A 26518-nucleotide genomic window follows, 5' to 3' on the forward strand; every position below is an offset into this window, starting at 1 on the left:
GGCGCATCCCCAGGGTCTTAGGGACCTGGAGCTCAGGTGCTCAGATCTGTCTCCAGAGCCCTTTTTTTTTCCCGGCTCTGGTTTGCTCGCTGGGACTTGCCTTTCTGCAGAAGGTGCGGGTGTTTTGCTTCTGATGGAAACGGCAGTGCTCATCTACAGTGAGTTACTGGGTTATTAAAAATGACAGTCTCCTCCACATTGGCTACGTTTGGGACAGTGGACGCTCCCCTGGGATTCCGCGAAGAGGAACGCAAAACCGTGGCCATTTCCCAGTGATGAACTAAAAGATATTACTGAATGTAAACTGTGTTTTTATATCATTTTAACTCATGTAATTAGCTTGTTCCTCTTACACTTTGCAAGGATGACAAAAGAGCAATTCCATTTGTGATACTAAGTGCATTTTTAACATATTTGGCTTAAAGTGAGCAAAGGTGATGGACTTACTGAGAAGCGCACCCAGGGAGTCATACACGTTATTCCTGTCGCTCCTCCCCCAGGCCCTGCTTGAGAGGAAACGGTGCTGCTGACCCGCCTCACGGCTCTCCCCAGGGACCTGCCCGCCCGGAGGGGTAGCTGTCAGAACTGCCCCGCTGCACGGCAGGCCCCCAGGACGGCTGTTCTCTTGCTCTCTGGACAGCCCCTGCCTGACTGGTCCCACCTCACCTACACCCACTCGCGTGGCTGGTCTTCTCTCCTGCAGCCTGATCAGTAAAAATGCGTATGTACTCGCCCCGGGCCCAGCTGGTGGTTGCTGCTACTGTGCTTCCAGAACAAACGGGCTTCTCTTCCTTAACTGTTGGTTTATGCGTGGCCTAAAAATAGCCAGCTTCAGGTAGATGATGCCTCTTAAGTGTGGGCAGCACCTCGCTGGGTGTTTGGCTTTGACTCACTGCAATAGGGGCACTTCTGCTCCAATGCCATACACATTTTTTCCCCTGGAAGACCTTCTGTTTTGTAAAATCATGCAGAAAGAAAGAGAAAGAAAAAGAGAAAAAAGAAGAAGATAAAAAGAAAGGAAGGAAGGAATGGAGGAAGGAAGGAAGAAAGAGGATTTAAAGGAACAACAGGGCTAGGACCAGACCACTGGAAACCCAGGGCGCATGGGGACCAGGGCCCTAAGGAAACCAAAGTCAATCGGTTAAAATCGCTACCAATGTGCAGTTTCATCACAGCCCATCCCTTGCGTCCGCGCAGCCTTGAAGCCCGGGGGCTCATCTTCTCCTTGTGCAGGTCCTGGGAGATATTCTCTTCTAGCGCAGGGCAGTGATACCAGAACTAAAAGGTGGTCCAGGGCAGCCTTTCTCCTCCATCACGTTCCGCTTGGCTTCTCGGAGACCCCTCCGGTCCACGCTGCCCAGCACAGTGCAGCGCCGGTGTCCTGAGGCCCTCACCCCGTTCCTGGCGCTAGAGAGAAAGACTTTCTTCTCCGGATCTTCATAAATACACTGTCCTGGTGGTCACTTTAACTGTGGGACAACTTGCCGGCCCACCTCCAAACATCACCATGCAGGAGGAAATGGAGGACCCCCCAGGACCACTTCCCTGTTTACCAAACACCCGAGGGCCCTACGCACAGGGGACACAGCGAGGGACCAGGCTGAATCTGACGGTCCGGTGGCCGAAGCACCAGGGGTCGTGCCAGCCTCCGGGTGGAAGGGCCTGTGCCTGACGTCCACCGGGCACTGTGGCAGTTCAGACGCTCCCTGCTGAGGGATTGATGACTTTTTAGCAGAGGACAATGACCAAACACTCTGAAATGACCGTCAGCTCCAAATCTCAGATGCTCCAGTAGGAAAGGGTACCAAAACTCCCCCTTCATCTCCATGTCAGAGCTCTGGATGGGTGGGAAACTCACCCTGGAGAGAAAGAAAGAGTCAAGGTCTCCCTGACACTGTCATTGGGGTGGGATGTAACGAGGTACCTCGTGGTGCCTCCACGCACATAGCCAGCATCCAGGGACTTACTGTAAACTCCCGGTTGGGGGTGGAGAGCTGTGCAAAAACAAATCAAACACCCAGGGTTATACTTTTACCAGGCAAACCCTGTCCTTTTGTAACGTGGTGGGTGGGGTGTGTGGGGAGATGAAGCTATGTTCATGGGCGGGACCTCAGTAACCACACGGGGTCTCGGCAGTACAGGAACGTTCCCCCCTGGGGACAGAAGCCACCCCCGCAGGCTGCTGGCGGGGGGTGGTTCGAGGTGGCTGCTACCCTGCTAACGGTGGCCCGGAGCAGCAGATGACCTCCATGTCCAGTTTCTGGAGGCACCCCTCTAAACTGCTGTGCGAACTGGGGTGACCTAAGTTACCCCGATAGCTCCAGTAATTCCCATTTGGCTAAATACGTCTCCTGTGGTCAGCCAGGACCTTGAACAAAAATCGGCTGTGCCCCCATCATTGAGAAAATCCCAAAGTGCAGTGTGTGTGTGTGTGTGTGTGTGTGAGCGCGTGCGTGTGTTCAGACGTGTATGTTTAGAAGAGAAAGAAGAAAAGAAACTAAGTATCAGAACACGATTTATTTTTAAAGTTCATGTGGAAAACCTCTGAACTCACAAAAAGTGGCTCCCAAGAGTAAAAACTTTCAGGCCAGTTAGAAAGCAATACTTTTTGGATGTAAAAGCAGCAGCATGTCCACCGTGGGTCACCTGAAACCAATTTCAAATGTGCTTCCTGCAGATTAGCTCTACGGCTGCCAAACTGCAGTCTGAAAAATGAGACGTGCTTTGGGTAATCCAAGAGAGGAAAGGAGTGCATGTCAATGGTCGTGACCCGTGTCGTTTGGATGGCGTCGTACAGAACCAGCGCTCACTGTGCTAACAGAAACTAGGACGCAGCACTGAAGTTCATGTGCACATACGTGATTCACATACACGTGTGTACATGATTTATAGATAATTCTAATAATTTGTTTTAACCTCTTACTAGCGGCTCCTTACCTTTAGTCAGTGTTAATTGAAACCCATGGGTCACAATGTATAGAAACTGAAATTAGAAAAGAACCCTACAGCCTATTTTGAAAATAGCAACTATTTGATAAATTATATTACTATATTCTACACAAAGGTATCAAAGAGAACCCTTAACACAGACGGAGAATGAAAAAAGCTCACGACCATAACTACCTTAAATAAAATTAAATATCAGTATTCTGGTATCAGGTAAGAAGAGAATTACCTAGTGTATAAGGCAGGAATGTCAGTGTATAATATCTTTAAAAAAACACCTCAGTTTTCCACAGACAAGCTTAACAAAGTTATTAACAATCATATTAACATTTGCATAGCTCTTAGAGTTTTTGAAGCACTTTAACATCTATTATTTCGCTCTGTCAATGCAACTGAGATAGCTTTCTACAAAATAGAAATGCAATAGGAGTGTAGGCAGGAGGAAAGGTTAAACAGTAGAAGCAGATGAATTTGTTCAACAAGTCAAAATATTTAATTCATTTGTTTGAAACAAAATAGCTTGGATTATATACCCCTGATTGTCTGCCTTCTTGGGCAGAAAAAGGGCAAGAATAATTTCCATATATTTGCATCAGCCATTAGTTCACAGTAAAGGAAATAAAATCCTACGCTTTATGAGAAGAAAATCTAACGTAACCACCAAGAGCACTTCCCACAAATGGGCTCGGCCCCCTGCGGGGCTCAGCACGGGGAGGCGGGACTCGCCCGAGGCCGAGGTCTAGGGCACAGGTGCTCTGGGCAGAGCAGCTTGTTCTGAACCTCCCCCCTCCTTGGTCAGTAGTGGCCTTCTTCCTGTTTCTGAGCTTCAAAGCCTCGTACTGATGTCTCATTCCTCCTTCCCCTCCATCAGCCGCCAGCGCCTCCTGTTCTAACTCTTGTTCTCCCCGAGTCTCCTTTGTCTGGTTCTGGGGCCTTCACTCAAGTTCCTACTGTGACGCTACGGACCCTCTACCAGGTCAGGCCCCAACCCTCCGCCCGCTCCGGACACCCCAGCAACCTGACACTCCTCACGTTCTCTCGGTACCCCTTCAGTGGGTCTTCCCTGCACCGCATTCAGTGCAGACTATGAAGAGCGGCACTGGGGGCCTGCAAACGCCACCCTCTCTGTCATACCAGCTGTGTCTCTACGTCTCTGCACTCACTGCCCCATCCACGTAAGCCACGGCACCGGATTTCCTCCTGGCCCACGCCTACCGTCCTGCCCTCTACACCTGTAACCTCCTCCTGGGAAACCTCCTCATCGTCAGGCCCGTCCCTAGTGCTCCCCCCATGAATCCTTTCCTGACTTCCCTGGAACTCGACGCGGCCCCCCTCTCCTTCCTCAGGCTCTTACGTCACGGTAACCTTTCCCTTCTCCCCAGGGGTAGATGGTGAGCCCCTTGAAGGCAGGGACTGTACTTTCTTATTGCTGCATCCCTGATGGGCTAGCACAGTGCCTCGTTTATTGGAGATACTCCATCTCCGTTGAACTGTGCAGAAAATCATGTATTCTTTTTTAATAGAAAACGAGTGTGAAGGCAGGTGAGGTCATTCTTGGCTCAAGCCTTTAGAAAAGAAGGAGGCCTCTAGTTCCCTCCAAACACTGTTACTCACCCTCCTAATGAGCGATCAACAGCCAGTAAATGACTCAGCCAGGGGATGTGATTCAAAGCTGCAACAGACGTGAGCCTGAGTCACACTGGCAGCTGGGCAGTTCTGTCCTGCTTTTCATCCAAAAGGACGGAGGGAACGGCCACAAGAACGAGCGAGTGAGCCAGGGGCCGATGTTGTAACTGGACAAACAGCTCAAAGCTGGGTTTCCAAGCGTGGCAGGTGGCTCATTATGCGTGACAGAGGCAAGAGAGCAGGCTAATCAGGCCTAGATCCCACAGCTGCGGAGATTCAAGCCCTGTGCAGTATGTTCTCCATGGGGACCGAGCGTGAGGGAGGGCGTGTGTGTGAGGTGGGCCCGTGGGATGCTTTCACTTTGCTGGTAGAGCAGAAAAGTGCTAATATGCACATCAGATACTACGTGAAACTTAGCAGTGCTTTATGTGCTGTTGACCTTTTTATTTTGGAGAAAATTCTTAAGATTGACCACATTCTAAATTATGAATAACTCAACTTAGAAATTATTTACGAGTCTACACTGAATTTTACAGTGTTCAAACAGGAAAGAAGCCTATCCCATTTTTTTTAAAGAGGGTGAGAAAGAATCAAATTTAAAAAATAATCTGGATTCAGTTAAAGAAATCTTCTGGGAGTATGTTTGCATATTTTGAGTATAAACAAAAGTTTTCTCACTAGCATAGAATTTTAGAAAGGGGTTTAGGATCATTTGCTAAGATAGCCTCGGTCCTTTTATCTGACTGGGGACACGATCCTTGCAGGAACATGCAATAATCTTATTTCTAAGCACTGCTCCAGTTATGCCAGAGAAAAGAACAAAGAAATGATCAGCCTATGTAAAGGCATGGCAGGAGGAAGGAAGGAAGATTAGAGGAAAGAAGAAAAGAAGGAAGGCGACGGGTTGGGGGGGAATGCAGTTAGGAAAGACAGCAAAAGGCAGGAAGAAAGACGACTGTAGGAGAGCAAGACCCAGAGAGATGGCAGCTTCAGAGGTGCCTGGCGTGTCTGAAATCATCAAAGGGGACGAAGGCTTTGCCATCAAGGGAGGTGCGAGGAGATGCAAGATGATGCAGACACAGCGGTGTGGGGGGAATCCACATTTTCCAAAAAGCAACAGAGGACCTCAAAGCTGCATAGTTACAGAAACATTCAAGGTTAGACAAACTGTGACCTGAAGAAAGTGCCACAGCAATTAAAAAAGAAACAGCCACTAATACTTAAGTTTCTAACCCCCAGGCGTGTGGTACGACTTTTAGTCTATGATGTCCTTTAATCCCAATGCCAATCCAGTGGGTATAGGTATTAGTAGAGCCACGTGACGGATCAGGTAACTGAGGGTTAGGGAGGGTAAGGAGCTGGTCTGAGATCTCGCGTCTGGTAATGGAGCCAAGGTCTGATCCCAGCAGACTCCTTCATTCACTCCTTCATTCACTCACTCATTCATTCACTCTCTCAGCAGATGTTCACCACTGGGTACGGCCAAGCTCCTGGGTGTCACTTACTGGAAGTAGCTGGTGAAGAAAACAGACAAATTCCTTGCTCTTGGGACCTTATCATCTAGTAAGACAGACAGTCAATAGACAGCTAAATTAACCAATGTCTAATTATAAAATTTGAGAGATACTAGGAATGAAACGGCCAGAGAGGAGTAATGGAAAATAAAGCAGGCCAGGGAGTCTGACGGAGCCTGAGGGTTGGGAAGGGGCCACAGAGGAAGGAAAAAGCCCACAGAGGTGAGGGAGCGGGGGCGGGGGGGGGGCAGACGTGCAAACGCCCCAGGAGAAGGCGTGCGGCCAGAGCGAGGTGGGCAGGCCCGGAATGTTTTATTCTAGGTGCTCTGGGAAGGCAAAGAATGATGCTACCCGGGCTAGGTGTGAACAGGCAGGAGGCGCTGGCGGGGTTCTAGGAGAGATGACAGTGGCGTGGCCGTGGTTGGTGACAGGGGAGGTGGAAGGGTGGACGGGGACGGAGCGTGGTGGCAGGAAGAAGAGGCCTGGGGGACAGAAGGATGTGAGGGGCGCAGGAGGGGGAGGCACCGAGGACCACGCTAGTCCTGGGCGCTGCTCTGCCGTGTATGCATGTATGCCTTTGATTTTCTTGGGATGTTTCTTTCTTCCTTTTTTTAAATTATAGTTGATTTACAATGTTTCAGGTGTACAGCAAAGTGATTCACTCACATATGTACATATATATATACATATGAATATATCTATTCTTTTTCAGATTCTCTTCCATTATAGGTTATTTCAAGATACTGAGTATAGTTCCCTGTGCTCTACAGTAGGTCCTTGTTGGTTTTCTATTGATATTTTATATCTTAGCACATTTCTTATACCGAAGAGTGAGCTAGATTTTAAAGTGATTTTAAAACTGGTGTTTTACATGCGTATCTTTTATAAGTAATTCCTGTGCTAAAATCTCCGTGTCCACGCTGAGCTCACCCTGGGATGGCAACCCTGCCCGGGGCCACACTGTCCAGGAAGGGGTGGGGCCGAGGAGGGAGAAGGCCTTTCTAACTGGGCCACCCGGGGTAGGACCACAGCTCTGCCATCTCGCTGGGCAGATACAGAGAAGTCACAGCGCTAAGCCTCATACTTCACATTCACACGTGGGAACTCTCTCGCAGTTTGCTTGTGGGAATCAAATAAGATCACTTGCAGCAAGTCCTGGCCTGTAGCAGAAAGTCAGTGGTAGACTCTCCCCCCCCTTTCCTTCCCCATCACGGTGAGGAGAAGGCCATCGAGAGGTCCTCCGAGAACCCCCCTGGGACAGACGCACGGCCTGAGACTGTCTCGGGTAACTGGGAGGCACTCCAGGGAGGACCGCAGATCCCGTCTGGGGTCCTAAAGCGTCCACGCACGGCAATTCTCGCTCTATGACAACCACCTCAGCCCCTGCCTAGGGGGGCTGCCAGATACAATATAGGACGCACAGTTAAATTTGGATTTCAGATAAACCACAAGTATTTTTAATGTATAAGTATATTCCAAACACTATTTGGGACATACTTATACTAAACATTTTCCATTGTTTAACTGAAAGTAAATTTGACTGAGCATCTTCTATTTTTTTTTTTTTTCTTTCTAAATATGGCAAATCTGCGATCAGGCAAGTCTCTACCTTGACCAGGAATAACTGCTCCCACACTCTCCCTTCACAGTCCCCCGAGATGCTCCAATTCTTCTCTGTACTAGAGGTTATGTCCCTCACCACCCTGGTTCTCTACTGCTTCTCTTTCTTTCTTCTCTGCGTATTTCAGGCACCCCACCCCCCCCCACTCCTATCAAATCAATATAGGAAGGTCCAAAGTCTCTGGAGTAGCCCTCTGGTAGGTCCAGAATTTGACTGCAGGGTCATAAAGGATGCTGCTGTGGGGACCGTGTGTGTGTGTGCGCCTGCTGTGTTCACTTCGCAAAACAAGGACTGCATTAACCACACATCACAGGGGATACATCTGGAAAGTTTTCCAGTAGCAGTGAATTAAATGTGCATCCACACAATGGAAGCTAATGGAAGCTGCTCAGACCCTCTGAGTAGAATCAGTTACTGAATAAACTGAAAGAGAAAAAGCTTTGAGTTCATTCAGTAATCACCATGATCAAAAGTCAAGAGTTGGAAACCCTTTGTTTTAAATCTCACTACATGAAAAGGGCTTGAACGTGAGGGCTACGGTTTCATCTGTCGGAAGGCGCCCTGTATACGGTACATACTCGGGGGCTTCCGTTCCCAGCTTCAGTGCCGAGGGTAAAAACGGAAGAAGGCAAACAACCCGAGCAGCGTTCCTGTTCACCGTCCCACAGCAAGACAAGGAGCTTGGTCCAGAGGGAAAAACAACGCACCAAGAGAGAAGGCTCTGGTGTTACTCAAACATTGTCAGGTGACCGTAAAGCACTTCATAGCAATAGTTACTTCACGGCCTGGTACAAGCTCGTTTTCTCTCTGTGGACCGGGAACAGAAAGTTCAGACCGGTGCTCGTCCGGGGACCACACTTTGAGCAGCACTGGTAGAGGAGACCCCAGAATTTTATAGGCCACACCCTCAGTAAAATAACACAAGTGGGGAGATCTCCCCCTTCTGGCCACTTCGTGGACCAAAGGCCCTCTTATTCCCTTGCAGTGAAGGCACAAATATGTTCTGCACTCCAACCATCTAAGTAAGTCTAGGTATCTATGGAAACGCGCGCCCAGGTCAGAAAGAGGAGGGGTTGTGCTTACTCTTCTTGTCGTAAGTCACTGACGCTGCGGTCCAGGGAGATCATGTCACTCGCCACCATGTTAAATCCAAACTCTTTAATGCTGGCTTGAACTGCATGTTTGAATTCTGGTCCCAAAACCAACGGCTTGGCTTTCTCTCCAGGGCCACCAACCACTCCGTGAGGCTCGGGCTCTTTGGGTTCAAAGTTACCGAGGACCCCTGGGCGGAGCACAGGATCACGGTACGTGAAAGTCTGAGGCTTAAATGTGAGATACTGCCTCTGCATTATGTCTTTCTGGTTATCTCCTCCAGCATGGCGCTCTTGTTCATGATTGGCCTTGTTTTTTCTTCTAATAGACTCTAAGTCCACTTCTACTCCTTCAACATGAGGCCAGGGCACCACGGGTTTGAATCTGTCATCCCCAGGAGCTAGTCCATTGCCCCCTCGGTCAGGCATGGGGTTATTAACAGCTCTGTCTTCCTACACAAAAGGGAGGGGGATATACAGTGAGTACATGAAGGCAACCACAGCAGAGTTTATGACACCAATTTTCATGTTTTCAAAACAGCTGAGGCAACAATCAAATGGTTTGAAATATGAAACAGAAGCAGGCCATGAATCAGGGCCCCCATTAGAAGGTACCTTTCCCAGGGGGAACCACGAAGAGACTATTTCCTTGCCTAACCGTTCCAAAACGAAGGGGTGGATGCATTTTTTACTTCTCCCCTTATAAACACGACTCTCTATCAAAGACCCCTTAATAAAGCACATTGTTGTTTTCTTTCTTTTTCCCTAATTTTTTGGCTGCGCTGTGCAGCCTGTGGGATCTTAGTTCCCCGACCAGGGATCGAACCCATGGCCCTTGCAGTGGAACCACAGAGTCTTAACCACTGGACCGCCAGGGAAGTCCCAAAGTACACTGTTACAGGTCAGAGCAATGAGGTTCTAGGACCTGTGACTAAAGCAGGCACTTAACAGGTCCTGTTGTACAGTGTGGTTTTCCTAGTTATCTGGTGTACGAGGAATAGGATGTTTTGTCGGTCACACAGCCACATGGTGGCAGTGGTGTCAGGCGTCACCCACCCCGAGGCTGGCTTCGTGCTCCAAATGCCAGAGGAATCGGGCTGGGATATGCACTCAACAGCCCCCATTAGGTATTTCCTGCTCAGTGAAAGTTCAGCTGAGTTCCAAACTATAAAAAAAAAAAAAGCTCTAGTGACTGTAACCGAGTCAGCTGGGGCTTTTAAACCACACCCAGTACCTAAGTTGGCCATGTTCCAGAGGCGTCCCAAGGAAACATAGACTCTGTGTGTACGGGTATTCTGGGAGGGGTGTCTCCCTTTCCTCATCCCCTGCACAGATCTACCCGTCAGAAGTCCTGAGTGCAGGGTGTCCCTGGTGGCGCAGTGGTTAAGAATCCAGCTGCCCATGCAGGGGACACAGGTTCGAGCCCTGGTCCGGGAAGATCCCACATGCCGGGGAGCAACGAAGCCCGTGCGCCGCAACTACTGAGCCCGCGTGCCGCAACTACTGAACCTGCGCTCTAGAGCCCGCGAGCCACAACTACTGAAGCCTGCGCGCCTAGAGCCCGTGCTCCGCAACAAGAGAAGCCACTGCAATGAGAAGCCTGCGCACTGCAACGAAGAGTAGCCCCCGCTTGCCGCAACTAGAGAAAGCCCGTGCGCAGCAACGAAGACCCAACGCAGCCCAAAATAAATAAATAAATAAACAAACATTAAAAAAAAAAAAAAAAGAAATCCTGAGTGCTTTTGTTTCTGGGGTGTCACATGTGAAGTTTTTCCTGAATCAGTGCACAGAGCCTTGTTTCTCAACATCAGCATCACCTCCGTGGCTTTAAGTATACTGATGTCCGCGTCCCACCCCTCAGACACTGTGCTTTAATTGGTTGGGGCATCAGAATTTTAAAAGCTCCCCAGGTGATTTCAACATGCATCAGGCTTGAGCTCCTCTGGCTTAAAGGGAGCACCTCCAGCTATAACCAGCGGAGGAGGCTAGAGAGTGTGTGCAGCTGGGCCGGGGCGAGGTGAGGAGGTCAGAACCAGAACCGCAGACGGCTGGCTGGTCTGCCACCCGCCTCACGCCAAGACCCCCTGGTTCCTTAAGAGATTCATGAAAGAATTAGTACCCTCCCGCTGACATTTTTCTACAGTGTTAGAGCTGTCTTGAAAAATAAAGTTAAAAACTTTAAAGAGTGCAGAAGTAAGGCTCCAGGTGTGATGCTGATATGCAGGCTGCCCTCTACCAGTAGTTTATCTAGAGACAAAAAGGTCTCTTTGGAAAGTCAGCTAATTCAAATGTGAATTTAGTCGATGTTGAAGTTTTGGTAACGGCTAGCTAAGGATTGACTTGAGAGCGTTCAAAAAGGAATTTAACAAGCTTATCTCTTTGTTTAGGTAATACTATAAGCATGAGATACAAAATTCAAAGGATCGCCAAGGGCATATAGTGAAAGGCACGTTTTCCTACCTTCCCTTCCGCAGAGGTGCGCACAGCCAGCACTTCCTTGTGAATCTTCCTAGAGATGTCACATGCAGGTATGAACATACATGTGTATGCATAACAAGGATTTTTTTCTGAACGTGGGACACAGATTTTAATTGACCGATTAATTTTAAAAGGAACCGTAAGATGTTGCAACCAGTTCAAAGGTGAATCCAAAGAACAGACAAATATATAAACATCAAGAATACTGCAAAGAATTTACAAATAGAGGCAAAACTGGTAAAACTGGTCAATATCCAGAGAGCAGTAACCAACTGCATTCCACAGTACATGACTGCCATTTCAATGGACATGACGCCTGTGCATTACTAGCAGTTTTCTATCATTTACAGGATGGTAAAACAGCTCAGAGATAATGAAAGGGTGAGATAACACAGAAAGCCGAGTTGGATAATGCACCGATAATCTTTTTGGTCCATTTCAAAGTTTCTCCACAATTTTCTTCCTGTAGCACAAAACTAAACATAAGACGCAGCACTTCGCCTAACCATCTAATGTGATGCCTTTGTCCAGGTACAGGTGGATAAGCCTTCTGGATCAGGCTTCTGACCACCGCACACCTGAGTCAAGTAGCAGGGACGTAGCGGAAGCCTAACCTGTGAGCTCTAAGGGTCAGAGTAGGGCTAGTCTGGAGGCAGGAAGCAGCCTTGCCCGAGATCCGTGTCCCGAAGCACTGAGGGCTCTGGTGGGAATTGACCCATCCTGAGGAGAGGAAGCCAAGCACGCCTCTGTCACAAAGAGGTAGGCGCGGAAGCTGGGGGTGATTCCGGTGATGGGAAAGTGTCCTTTTCTCCACTTATCTCCTGGCTCTTTCCAAAATTATACTCTACAACCGCAGTGTTGTAATAAACAAATTAAAATAGAGAGGTCATCATAAAACTCTCAGATACTGGACTCAAGTTGCTGATGTTGAACCAAGTACCCCACAAAAAAGGAGGAAGACATGGTCCCCCCACTTCAACTTTTCACATCAAGGCTCCAGTGAACCAGTAACGGGGTAGGTAAAGAATGAGGGGAGGGAAAAAGGGACACTGCACAGGTCACCGAAGGTCAACAGAGCATCCTCTGTAGTGCCTAATATTCCACTGGGGGAAAACGGCTTACTGCAAGGATGCGGAACATGGGAGTACGTGAAATCAGGTACCCAAATCGTGAGAGACGTGCTGTGGTTTAGGTGGGTGGGGTCTGATGTGAGACTCGCGAATTTAAACGTTTCTCAAACTCACCCACCTCAACAAGAGAACGTTTAATGGATTCGAACTTCGTGCTCATCTTCCTCCAAAAATTGTTTTGATCTTCCCTTTGTCTAACCTTTGACTCTTTTTGGCCGCGAGGCTCGTGGGATCTTAGTTTCCCGACCAGGGACCGAACCCAGGCCCTCGGCAGTGAGAGCTCCAAGTCCTAACCACTGGACCACCCGGGAGTTCCCTAACCTTTGCCTCTTGGAGTTCTCTGTAGATCTGTTAGGGGCCTGCCTGTCACTCCTCCTCGCTCTGGCATCTCCTCTCCCGAGCGAGGTGCAGGTTCATTTGATCTTTCCTACCCCCGTTTCCTCAGCCCACATCTCACTTCTCATCTCCGGGCCCAGTCAACTGCTTCCTCAACATTTCTGCTTGAATCAACCTGGCACCTAAATTGAAAAGACCCCAGAATGAACTTACCACTTACCCCACGTCACACACCCGTTTCCATTATTGTCCTCCCCACCTCGGGGACGGGAACCACTGCCCACTCGACCGATCAAACACCAATCCTACGTTTCATCCCCAGCCTCTTGTTCGGACAGCCTATCAATCCCTGACTCCTGTCAATCCTACTGCCTTGTGTAGCTCCTGAATCCGGCCACTTTCTCCATACCCTCACTGCTGTGAAATAAGATTCGTATTCTACGGCAAGACAGGAAAAATTTCAACACAGAAGTTCTTCTCTGCCCCTTGGCCTCCTCTCTCCCCCACTGTGCACTGTGTGTCTGCATTATACATCAACCAAACCTCCCCATCGGCAGAAATACCTGCTCAGCCACCAAGAGCAACATTCTCCCAGCATCAACGAGACAACGCCTTAAAAGATAACATTCCTTCTTGCCTTGTAAGGGCTCACGTGACCCACCACGATGGCACTTAGATCTGGATCGATGGCACTTAGATCTGGATCGTGTAAACTGTCAACAATACGTCATTGGATGTACAGCCCTCTGTCTCAAGAAACTTATATACCTGTGCCTTGACTTCTAACAGGCAGAACAGGTCTCAGAGCTTTCTGAGATGCTCTTCCTGGGTTATAATCCTCAAATTTGGCTCAAAAAAATTTTTCCATTTCTTTCTTAGATTGATTAATTTTTGGCCAACACTGCCAAGGCCACTCTGCCCTCTTAACAGGATGACTAGAATAGGAATAACAGTGACGACTGCAAACACTGTGTTCTGAGTGCTTCACGCGTATCAACCTATTCAATGCCAAGAGTTAGGTTCTGTGATTACCACCCCCATTGCACAGACAGAGGAGCCAACAGAGAAGTGACCTAATGTCAGGATCAGTACAAGGCAAGGCTGAAACGTGCATCCAGGCAGAGCCCGTGCGCCTGGGCGTTAGTGCTTCTCCTTCCAACGCGTGCACTCACTGTCTCTCGTCATTACTGTTTTGCACAGCAGCCGGTGTGACTTCCCTGAAATTCAAGTATGAACACGGGACTTCCCCTGCTTCCAGGCTCCACGCCGGCCCTCTTCCCTCAGGAGAGCAGACACTCTTCCCAGAGCTTTTACGGCTCCAGCCTGCACTCATCTCTCCACCTCACCCCCTGGGGCAGGAGCAGGAAACACTCCCTGCTAGGGACCTCAGGGTCTCTGCTGCAGTTACTCAAGATGCCATTATAGTGCCCAGAGCAGCCAGAGAGTACGTAACCGAATGGGTACAGCTGTGTTCCCACAAAACCTTGTTTACAAAGACAGGCTAATGGGGATGGATTCGCCCCCAATCCCTGCACTAGACTGGAAGTTCCGTGGAAGGGGAGGGACCACGTCCATGGGATGCACAACTGCACCCCAATGCACGCAATCCTCAGTAAGTATATATTGAATAAATGCATGAATCGTACAATATCTGCCTGACTTATGAGAGAGAGTCTGAGAGGGAAAGGGAGAACACGGACAGGGAAAGGGGGGCTTGATCAGATGGAAGCTTCCTAGCGATACTTTATATTCTCTGAAGAGAGGAGGACCTAACTTTATATTCTGTGCACGGTGCTGTATTCTTAATAACGCTGTATAACAGACACCAGAAAAATTGAATTTGCTCACTTCTCAAAGCCTCCATGTCATTAAATCTGAAGGCAAAACCAAATACGAGAATTGTCTGTCTAACCCCAAGTCAATTAAGAATAATCACGTCAAATCGTCATGTTATATGATTCAAAGAATGACTGTAAAGTAGTGTAACACTCAACTCCCCGGAGAGGGAGAACTACAGGCTCCTTCTTCCTGGGAGGCAATGAGAGTCAGCAGCTGCCTTTGTGACTTGCTGGTGTTAAGATACCTTCATAAGCACAAGCTGATTTCCTTAACAGTCAAGATCAATGTATCACTATTGACTAGAAATGGAAAACAGAATCGGGAGATCATCTTCTAAGATCAGTATGTTTGTAAAGGTGGAAATGTACTGAAAAACAGAATCACTAATCACCAGATGGAAATACGGGATTATCAGGAAGCGGGTCAGACTACTCACTTTCCATTTTACAATTTACCAAGTTCCCCCCTTGACCCCAAATCACCCTTACGCACGATATCTTTCCAAGATGGTCATGCCTCAGTAGAAATGAAACGAATACAAAGGAATTGAGAGCAAGGGAAAGTAACACAGGCTTGGATCTGAAATTCGAGGTGAGCCTAGAAAGCTAAGCTCATAATGAAGAGCTTCTGCAGCCACCAGATCTCTTGAGAAATCAGCTTTGCTTTGGGACGTGGCCGCCACTAACAACTGCTCGCGATTTGGTTGTCATTCTGCCTGAGCCACAGAGTTTACAACATAACAGGTCAAATTTAATTCTACAGTTTAAAGACCCTCTTGATAAATTAGACAAATCCGATCTGCATCCCTTCTCCAGCTGCACTCAATCACTCACTCACCTAGGAGGAGCACAAGACAGCAGGGAGGGAGGGGTGAGAACAGGCAACGAAGTTCAGAAGAAACGGGGTGAGCCTGTGGGCGGGGTGTCCCCAGACTCTCCCCAGCGTGCGGCACGACGTAGGCATGGGTGGGGTGCTCCAGCCTCAGCAGCCGGTTTCTCTCTGGTCACTACAGCTGGATTCTGAGCTGGCCCAGCCCCTGCTGACATCCTGTGCTCAGGAAGACCACCCACTCTGGCTCCTTTCAGAGGCCTGAGAGTTGACCGCACTGCCCTGGGCGTCGGTGGCCCTTCTGGGGCATGGTGGGCGGGGGGAGGGGAGTGTCAAGTAATCTGTCTGCTTCATCAGGGCTTGAAATGGATACACTCAAGATGAAACAGAGGACTCACCAGTCCATGAATACGTAGGATGTCCTCCCTTATGGAAAAGGACCCTATTCAAGTACATTTTAAGACCAATGGCAAGGCCTCTGTTGGCAGTTACGGCAGAACTGGAAATGGAGGAGGGTCTGGCTTATCAGTGAGAAAAAGCATTACATTCCAACAGAAGGATTGTCTGCCCAAAGACACGGACGGACTCAGTAGGGATGCCAAGCACCAGGCCAGGACATAAACCAAAAGGGACACGGACGGACTCAGTAGGGATGCCAAGCACCAGGCCAGGACATAAACCAAAAGGGACACGGACGGACTCAGTAGGGATGCCAAGCACCAGGCCAGGACATAAACCAAAAGGGACACGGACGGACTCAGTAGGGATGCCAAGCACCAGGCCAGGACATAAACCAAAAGGGACACGGACGGACTCAGTAGGGATGCCAAGCACCAGGCCAGGACATAAACCAAAAGGGACACGGACGGACTCAGTAGGGATGCCAAGCACCAGGCCAGGACATAAACCAAAAGGGACACGGACGGACTCAGTAGGGATGCCAAGCACCAGGCCAGGACATAAACCAAAAGGGACACGGACGGACTCAGTAGGGATGCCAAGCACCAGGCCAGGACATAAACCAAAAGGGACACGGACGGACTCAGTAGGGATGCCAAGCACCAGGCCAGGATATAAACCAAAAGGGACACGGACGGACTCAGTAGGGATGCCAAGCACCAGGCCAGGACATAAACCAAAAGGGACACGGACGGACTCAGTAGGGATGCCAAGCACCAGGCCAGGACATAAACCAAAAGGGACACGGACGGACTCAGTAGGGATGCCAAGCACCAGGCCAGGACATAAACCAAAAGGGACACGGACGGACTCAGTAGGGATGCCAAGCACCAGGCCAGGATATAAACCAAAAGGGACACGGACGGACTCAGTAGGGATGCCAAGCACCAGGCCAGGATATAAACCAAAAGGGACACGGACGGACTCAGTAGGGATGCCAAGCACCAGGCCAGGACATAAACCAAAAGGGAAACGGACGGACTCAGTAGGGATGCCAAGCACCAGGCCAGGACATAAACCAAAAGGGACACGGACGGACTCAGTAGGGATGCCAAGCACCAGGCCAGGACATAAACCAAAAGGGACACGGACGGACTCAGTAGGGATGCCAAGCACCAGGCCAGGACATAAACCAAAAGGGACACGGACGGACTCAGTAGGGATGCCAAGCACCAGGCCAGGACATAAACCAAAAGGGACACGGACGGACTCAGTAGGGATGCCAAGCACCAGGCCAGGACATAAACCAAAAGGGAAACGGACGGACTCAGTAGGGATGCCAAGCACCAGGCCAGGACATAAACCAAAAGGGAAACGGACGGACTCAGTAGGGATGCCAAGCACCAGGCCAGGACATAAACCAAAAGGGACACGGACGGACTCAGTAGGGATGCCAAGCACCAGGCCAGGATATAAACCAAAAGGGAAACGGACGGACTCAGTAGGGATGCCAAGCACCAGGCCAGGACATAAACCAAAAGGGAAACGGACGGACTCAGTAGGGATGCCAAGCACCAGGCCAGGATATAAACCAAAAGGGAAACGGACGGACTCAGTAGGGATGCCAAGCACCAGGCCAGGACATAAACCAAAAGGGAAACGGACGGACTCAGTAGGGATGCCAAGCACCAGGCCAGGACATAAACCAAAAGGGACACGGACGGACTCAGTAGGGATGCCAAGCACCAGGCCAGGACATAAACCAAAAGGGACACGGACGGACTCAGTAGGGATGCCAAGCACCAGGCCAGGACATAAACCAAAAGGGAAACGGACGGACTCAGTAGGGATGCCAAGCACCAGGCCAGGACATAAACCAAAAGGGAAACGGACGGACTCAGTAGGGATGCCAAGCACCAGGCCAGGACATAAACCAAAAGGGACACGGACGGACTCAGTAGGGATGCCAAGCACCAGGCCAGGACATAAACCAAAAGGGACACGGACGGACTCAGTAGGGATGCCAAGCACCAGGCCAGGACATAAACCAAAAGGGAAACGGACGGACTCAGTAGGGATGCCAAGCACCAGGCCAGGATATAAACCAAAAGGGAAACGGACGGACTCAGTAGGGATGCCAAGCACCAGGCCAGGACATAAACCAAAAGGGACACGGACGGACTCAGTAGGGATGCCAAGCACCAGGCCAGGACATAAACCAAAAGGGACTCGGACGGACTCAGTAGGGATGCCAAGCACCAGGCCAGGACATAAACCAAAAGGGACACGGACGGACTCAGTAGGGATGCCAAGCACCAGGCCAGGACATAAACCAAAAGGGACACGGACGGACTCAGTAGGGATGCCAAGCACCAGGCCAGGACATAAACCAAAAGGGAAACGGACGGACTCAGTAGGGATGCCAAGCACCAGGCCAGGACATAAACCAAAAGGGACACGGACGGACTCAGTAGGGATGCCAAGCACCAGGCCAGGACATAAACCAAAAGGGACACGGACGGACTCAGTAGGGATGCCAAGCACCAGGCCAGGACATAAACCAAAAGGGACACGGACGGACTCAGTAGGGATGCCAAGCACCAGGCCAGGACATAAACCAAAAGGGAAACGGACGGACTCAGTAGGGATGCCAAGCACCAGGCCAGGACATAAACCAAAAGGGAAACGGGACGGACTCAGTAGGGATGCCAAGCACCAGGCCAGGACATAAACCAAAAGGGACACGGACGGACTCAGTAGGGATGCCAAGCACCAGGCCAGGACATAAACCAAAAGGGACACGGACGGACTCAGTAGGGATGCCAAGCACCAGGCCAGGACATAAACCAAAAGGGAAACGGACGGACTCAGTAGGGATGCCAAGCACCAGGCCAGGATATAAACCAAAAGGGAAACGGACGGACTCAGTAGGGATGCCAAGCACCAGGCCAGGACATAAACCAAAAGGGACACGGACGGACTCAGTAGGGATGCCAAGCACCAGGCCAGGACATAAACCAAAAGGGACACGGACGGACTCAGTAGGGATGCCAAGCACCAGGCCAGGACATAAACCAAAAGGGACACGGACGGACCTCAGTAGGGATGCCAAGCACCAGGCCAGGGACATAAACCAAAAGGGACACGGACGGACTCAGTAGGGATGCCAAGCACCAGGCCAGGACATAAACCAAAAGGGACACGGACGGACTCAGTAGGGATGCCAAGCACCAGGCCAGGACATAAACCAAAAGGGACACGGACGGACTCAGTAGGGATGCCAAGCACCAGGCCAGGACATAAACCAAAAGGGAAACGGACGGACTCAGTAGGGATGCCAAGCACCAGGCCAGGACATAAACCAAAAGGGACACGGACGGACTCAGTAGGGATGCCAAGCACCAGGCCAGGACATAAACCAAAAGGGACACGGACGGACTCAGTAGGGATGCCAAGCACCAGGCCAGGACATAAACCAAAAGGGAAACGGACGGACTCAGTAGGGATGCCAAGCACCAGGCCAGGACATAAACCAAAAGGGAAACGGACGGACTCAGTAGGGATGCCAAGCACCAGGCCAGGACATAAACCAAAAGGGAAACGGACGGACTCAGTAGGGATGCCAAGCACCAGGCCAGGACATAAACCAAAAGGGGACACGGACGGACTCAGTAGGGATGCCAAGCACCAGGCCAGGACATAAACCAAAGGGGACACGGACGGACTCAGTAGGGATGCCAAGCACCAGGCCAGGACATAAACCAAAAGGGAAACGGACGGACTCAGTAGGGATGCCAAGCACCAGGCCAGGACATAAACCAAAAGGGACACGGACGGACTCAGTAGGGATGCCAAGCACCAGGCCAGGACATAAACCAAAAGGGACACGGACGGACTCAGTAGGGGATGCCAAGCACCAGGCCAGGACATAAACCAAAAGGGACACGGACGGACTCAGTAGGGATGCCAGCACCAGGCCAGGACATAAACCAAAAGGGAAACGGACGGACTCAGTAGGGATGCCAAGCACCAGGCCAGGACATAAACCAAAGGGGAAACGGACGGACTCAGTAGGGATGCCAAGCACCAGGCCAGGACATAAACCAAAAGGGACACGGACGGACTCAGTAGGGATGCCAAGCACCAGGCCAGGACATAAACCAAAAGGGAAACGGACGGACTCAGTAGGGATGCCAAGCACCAGGCCAGGATATAAACCAAAAGGGAAACGGACGGGACTCAGTAGGGATGCCAAGCACCAGGCCAGGACATAAACCAAAAGGGACACGGACGGACTCAGTAGGGATGCCAAGCACCAGGCCAGGACATAAACCAAAAGGGACACGGACGGACTCAGTAGGGATGCCAAGCACCAGGCCAGGACATAAACCAAAAGGAAACGGACGGACTCAGTAGGGATGCCAAGCACCAGGCCAGGACATAAACCAAAAGGGACACGGACGGACTCAGTAGGGGATGCCAAGCACCAGGGCCAGGACATAAACCAAAAGGGACACGGACGGACTCAGTAGGGATGCCAAGCACCAGGCCAGGACATAAACCAAAAGGGAAACGGACGGACTCAGTAGGGATGCCAAGCACCAGGCCAGGACATAAACCAAAAGGGACACGGACGGACTCAGTAGGGATGCCAAGCACCAGGCCAGGACATAAACCAAAAGGGACACGGACGGACTCAGTAGGGATGCCAAGCACCAGGCCAGGACATAAACCAAAAGGCACACGGACGGACTCAGTAGGGATGCCAAGCACCAGGCCAGGACATAAACCAAAAGGGACACGGGACGGACTCAGTAGGGATGCCAAGCACCAGGCCAGGACATAAACCAAAAGGGACACGGACGGACTCAGTAGGGATGCCAAGCACCAGGCCAGGACATAAACCAAAAGGGGAAACGGACGGACTCAGTAGGGATGCCAAGCACCAGGCCAGGACATAAACCAAAAGGGACTCGGACGGACTCAGTAGGGATGCCAAGCACCAGGCCAGGACATAAACCAAAAGGGACACGGACGGACTCAGTAGGGATGCCAAGCACCAGGCCAGGACATAAACCAAAAGGGACATGGACGGACTCAGTAGGGGATGCCAAGCACCAGGCCAGGACATAAACCAAAAGGGAAACGGACGGACTCAGTAGGGATGCCAAGCACCAGGCCAGGACATAAACCAAAAGGGACATGGACGGACTCAGTAGGGATGCCAAGCACCAGGCCAGGACATAAACCAAAAGGGACACGATGGACTCAGTAGGGATGCCAAGCACCAGGCCAGGACATAAACCAAAGGGACACGGACGGACTCAGTAGGGATGCCAAGCACCAGGCCAGGACATAAACCAAAAGGGACACGGACGGACTCAGTAGGGATGCCAAGCACCAGGCCAGGACATAAACCAAAAGGGACACGGACGGACTCAGTAGGGATGCCAAGCACCAGGCCAGGACATAACCAAAAGGGACACGGACGGACTCAGTAGGGATGCCAAGCACCAGGCCAGGACATAAACCAAAAGGGACACGGACGGACTCAGTAGGGATGCCAAGCACCAGGCCAGGACATAAACCAAAAGGGACACGGACGGACTCAGTAGGGATGCCAAGCACCAGGCCAGGACATAAACCAAAAGGGGACACGGACGGACTCAGTAGGGATGCCAAGCACCAGGCCAGGACATAAACCAAAAGGGACTCGGACGGACTCAGTAGGGATGCCAAGCACCAGGCCAGGACATAAACCAAAAGGGACACGGACGGACTCAGTAGGATGCCAAGCACCAGGCCAGGGACATAAACCAAAAGGGACACGGACGGACTCAGTAGGGATGCCAAGCACCAGGCCAGGACATAAACCAAAAGGGACACGGACGGACTCAGTAGGGATGCCAAGCACCAGGCCAGGACATAAACCAAAAGGGAAACGGACGGACTCAGTAGGGATGCCCAAGCACCAGGCCAGGACATAAACCAAAAGGGACACGGGACGGACTCAGTAGGGATGCCAAGCACCAGGCCAGGACATAAACCAAAAGGGACACGGACGGACTCAGTAGGGATGCCAAGCACCAGGCCAGGACATAAACCAAAAGGGACACGGACGGACTCAGTAGGGATGCCAAGCACCAGGCCAGGACATAAACCAAAAGGGACACGGACGGACTCAGTAGGGATGCCAAGCACCAGGCCAGGACATAAACCAAAAAGGGACACGGACGGACTCAGTAGGGATGCCAAGCACCAGGCCAGAACATAAACCAAAAGGGACACGACGGACTCAGTAGGGATGCCAAGCACCAGGCCAGGACATAAACCAAAAGGGACACGGACGGACTCAGTAGGGATGCAAGCACCAGGCCAGGACATAAACCAAAAGGGACTCGGACGGACTCAGTAGGGATGCCAAGCACCAGGCCCAGGACATAAACCAAAAGGGACACGGACGGACTCAGTAGGGATGCCAAGCACCAGGCCAGGACATAAACCAAAAGGGACACGGACGGACTCAGTAGGGATGCCAAGCACCAGGCCAGGACATAAACCAAAAGGGACACGGACGGACTCAGTAGGGATGCCAAGCACCAGGCCAGGACATAAACCAAAAGGGAAACGGACGGACTCAGTAGGGATGCCAAGCACCAGGCCAGGACATAAACCAAAAGGGAAACGGACGGACTCAGTAGGGATGCCAAGCACCAGGCCAGGACATAAACCAAAAGGGACACGGACGGACTCAGTAGGGATGCCAAGCACCAGGCCAGGACATAAACCAAAAGGGACACGGACGGACTCAGTAGGGATGCCAAGCACCAGGCCAGGACATAAACCAAAAGGGACACGGACGGACTCAGTAGGGATGCCAAGCACCAGGCCAGGACATAAACCAAAAGGGACACGGACGGACTCAGTAGGGATGCCAAGCACCAGGCCAGGACATAAACCAAAAGGGACACGGACGGACTCAGTAGGGATGCCAAGCACCAGGCCAGGACATAAACCAAAAGGGACACGGAAGGACTCAGTAGGGATGCCAAGCACCAGGCCAGGACATAAACCAAAAGGGACACGGACGGGACTCAGTAGGGGATGCCAAGCACCAGGCCAGGACATAAACCAAAAGGGACACGGACGGACTCAGTAGGGATGCCAAGCACCAGGCCAGGACATAAACCAAAAGGGACACGGACGGACTCAGTAGGGATGCCAAGCACCAGGCCAGGACATAAACCAAAAGGGAAACGGACGGACTCAGTAGGGATGCCAAGCACCAGGCCAGGACATAAACCAAAAGGGACACGGACGGACTCAGTAGGGATGCCAAGCACCAGGCCAGGACATAAACCAAAAGGGAAACGGACGGACTCAGTAGGGATGCCAAGCACCAGGCCAGGACATAAACCAAAAGGGACACGGACGGACCTCAGTAGGGATGCCAAGCACCAGGGCCAGGGACATAAACCAAAAGGGACACGGACGGACTCAGTAGGGATGCCAAGCACCAGGCCAGGACATAAACCAAAAGGGACACGGACGGACTCAGTAGGGATGCCAAGCACCAGGCCAGGACATAAACCAAAAGGGACACGGACGGACTCAGTAGGGATGCCAAGCACCAGGCCAGGACATAAACCAAAAGGGAAACGGACGGACTCAGTAGGGATGCCAAGCACCAGGCCAGGACATAAACCAAAAAGGGAAACGGACGGACTCAGTAGGGATGCCAAGCACCAGGCCAGGACATAAACCAAAAGGGACACGGACGGACTCAGTAGGGATGCCAAGCACCAGGCCAGGACATAAACCAAAAGGGACACGGACGGACTCAGTAGAGGATGCCAAGCACCAGGCCAGGACATAAACCAAAAGGGACACGGACGGACTCAGTAGGGATGCCAAGCACCAGGCCAGGACATAAACCAAAAGGGACACGGACGGACTTCAGTAGGGATGCCAAGCACCAGGCCAGGACATAAACCAAAAGGGAAACGGACGGACTCAGTAGGGATGCAAGCACCAGGCCAGGACATAAACCAAAAGGGAAACGGACGGACTCAGTAGGGATGCCAAGCACCAGGCCAGGACATAAACCAAAAGGGACACGGACGGACTCAGTAGGGATGCCAAGCACCAGGCCAGGACATAAACCAAAAGGGACACGGACGGACTCAGTAGGGATGCCAAGCACCAGGCCAGGACATAAACCAAAAGGGAAACGGACGGACCTCAGTAGGGATGCCAGCACCAGGGGCCAGGATATTAAACCAAAAGGGAAACGGACGGACTCAGTAGGGATGCCAAGCACCAGGCCAGGACATAAACCAAAAGGGACACGGACGGACTCAGGACATAAACCAAAAGGGACTCGGACGGACTCAGTAGGGATGCCAAGCACCAGGCCAGGACATAAACCAAAAGGGACACGGACGGACTCAGTAGGGATGCCAAGCACCAGGCCAGGACATAAACCAAAAGGGACACGGACGGACTCAGTAGGGATGCCAAGCACCAGGCCAGGACATAAACCAAAAGGGAAACGGACGGACTCAGTAGGGATGCCAAGCACCAGGCCAGGACATAAACCAAAAGGGACACGGACGGACTCAGTAGGGATGCCAAGCACCAGGCCAGGACATAAACCAAAAGGGACACGGACGGACTCAGTAGGGATGCCAAGCACCAGGCCAGGACATAAACCAAAAGGGACACGGACGGACTCAGTAGGGATGCCAAGCACCAGGCCAGGACATAAACCAAAAGGGAAACGGACGGACTCAGTAGGGATGCCAAGCACCAGGCCAGGACATAAACCAAAAGGGAAACGGACGGACTCAGTAGGGATGCCAAGCACCAGGCCAGGACATAAACCAAAAGGGACACGGACGGACTCAGTAGGGATGCCAAGCACCAGGCCAGGACATAAACCAAAAGGGACACGGACGGACTCAGTAGGGATGCCAAGCACCAGGCCAGGACATAAACCAAAAGGGAAACGGACGGACTCAGTAGGGATGCCAAGCACCAGGCCAGGATATAAACCAAAAGGGAAACGGACGGACTCAGTAGGGATGCCAAGCACCAGGCCAGGACATAAACCAAAAGGGACACGGACGGACTCAGTAGGGATGCCAAGCACCAGGCCAGGACATAAACCAAAAGGGACACGGACGGACTCAGTAGGGATGCCAAGCACCAGGCCAGGACATAAACCAAAAGGGACACGGACGGACTCAGTAGGGATGCCAAGCACCAGGCCAGGACATAAACCAAAAGGGACACGGACGGACTCAGTAGGGATGCCAAGCACCAGGCCAGGACATAAACCAAAAGGGACACGGACGGACTCAGTAGGGATGCCAAGCACCAGGCCAGGACATAAACCAAAAGGGACACGGACGGACTCAGTAGGATGCCAAGCACCAGGCCAGGACATAAACCAAAAGGGAAACGGACGGACTCAGTAGGGATGCCAAGCACCAGGCCAGGACATAAACCAAAAGGGACACGGACGGACTCAGTAGGGATGCCAAGCACCAGGCCAGGACATAAACCAAAAGGGACACGGACGGACTCAGTAGGGATGCCAAGCACCAGGCCAGGACATAAACCAAAAGGAAACGGACGGACTCAGTAGGGATGCCAAGCACCAGGCCAGGACATAAACCAAAGGGACACGGACGGACTCAGTAGGGATGCCAAGCACCAGGCCAGGACATAAACCAAAAGGGACACGGACGGACTCAGTAGGGATGCCAAGCACCAGGCCAGGACATAAACCAAAAGGGACACGGACGGACTCAGTAGGGATGCCAAGCACCAGGCCAGGACATAAACCAAAAGGGAAACGGACGGACTCAGTAGGGATGCCAAGCACCAGGCCAGGACATAAACCAAAGGGAAACGGACGGACTCAGTAGGGATGCCAAGCACCAGGCCAGGACATAAACCAAAAGGGACACGGACGGACTCAGTAGGGATGCCAAGCACCAGGCCAGGACATAAACCAAAAGGGAAACGGACGGACTCAGTAGGGATGCCAAGCACCAGGCCAGGATATAAACCAAAAGGGAAACGGACGGACTCAGTAGGGATGCCAAGCACCAGGCCAGGACATAAACCAAAAGGGACACGGACGGACTCAGTAGGGATGCCAAGCACCAGGCCAGGACATAAACCAAAAGGGACACGGACGGACTCAGTAGGGATGCCAAGCACCAGGCCAGGACATAAACCAAAAGGGAAACGGACGGACTCAGTAGGGATGCCAAGCACCAGGCCAGGACATAAACCAAAAGGGACACGGACGGACTCAGTAGGGATGCCAAGCACCAGGCCAGGACATAAACCAAAAGGGACACGGACGGACTCAGTAGGGATGCCAAGCACCAGGCCAGGACATAAACCAAAAGGACACGGACGGACTCAGTAGGGATGCCAAGCACCAGGCCAGGACATAAACCAAAAGGGACACGGACGGACTCAGTAGGGATGCCAAGCACCAGGCCAGGACATAAACCAAAAGGGACACGGACGGACTCAGTAGGATGCCAAGCACCAGGCCAGGACATAAACCAAAAGGGAAACGGACGGACTCAGTAGGGATGCCAAGCACCAGGCCAGGACATAAACCAAAAGGGACACGGACGGACTCAGTAGGGATGCCAAGCACCAGGCCAGGACACTAAACCAAAAGGG

General features: G+C 51.5%; 1 protein-coding gene across 2 annotated transcripts in view; it reads right to left on the minus strand.

Moving 5' to 3' along the window:
• Positions 1–26518, minus strand: part of GALNT7 (polypeptide N-acetylgalactosaminyltransferase 7) — a 136977-nt gene that overhangs the window by 49501 nt on the left and 60958 nt on the right. For both annotated transcript variants that reach the window (XM_061199498.1, XM_061199499.1), the window contains exon 2: positions 8791–9251. In XM_061199498.1, coding sequence (XP_061055481.1) covers positions 8791–9251 — 461 coding nt within the window. The remainder of the gene's footprint in view (positions 1–8790; positions 9252–26518) is intronic.

The sequence above is a fragment of the Eubalaena glacialis genome, chromosome 9 (genome assembly GCF_028564815.1).
Source record: "Eubalaena glacialis isolate mEubGla1 chromosome 9, mEubGla1.1.hap2.+ XY, whole genome shotgun sequence".
Classification (NCBI taxonomy): domain Eukaryota; kingdom Metazoa; phylum Chordata; class Mammalia; order Artiodactyla; family Balaenidae; genus Eubalaena; species Eubalaena glacialis.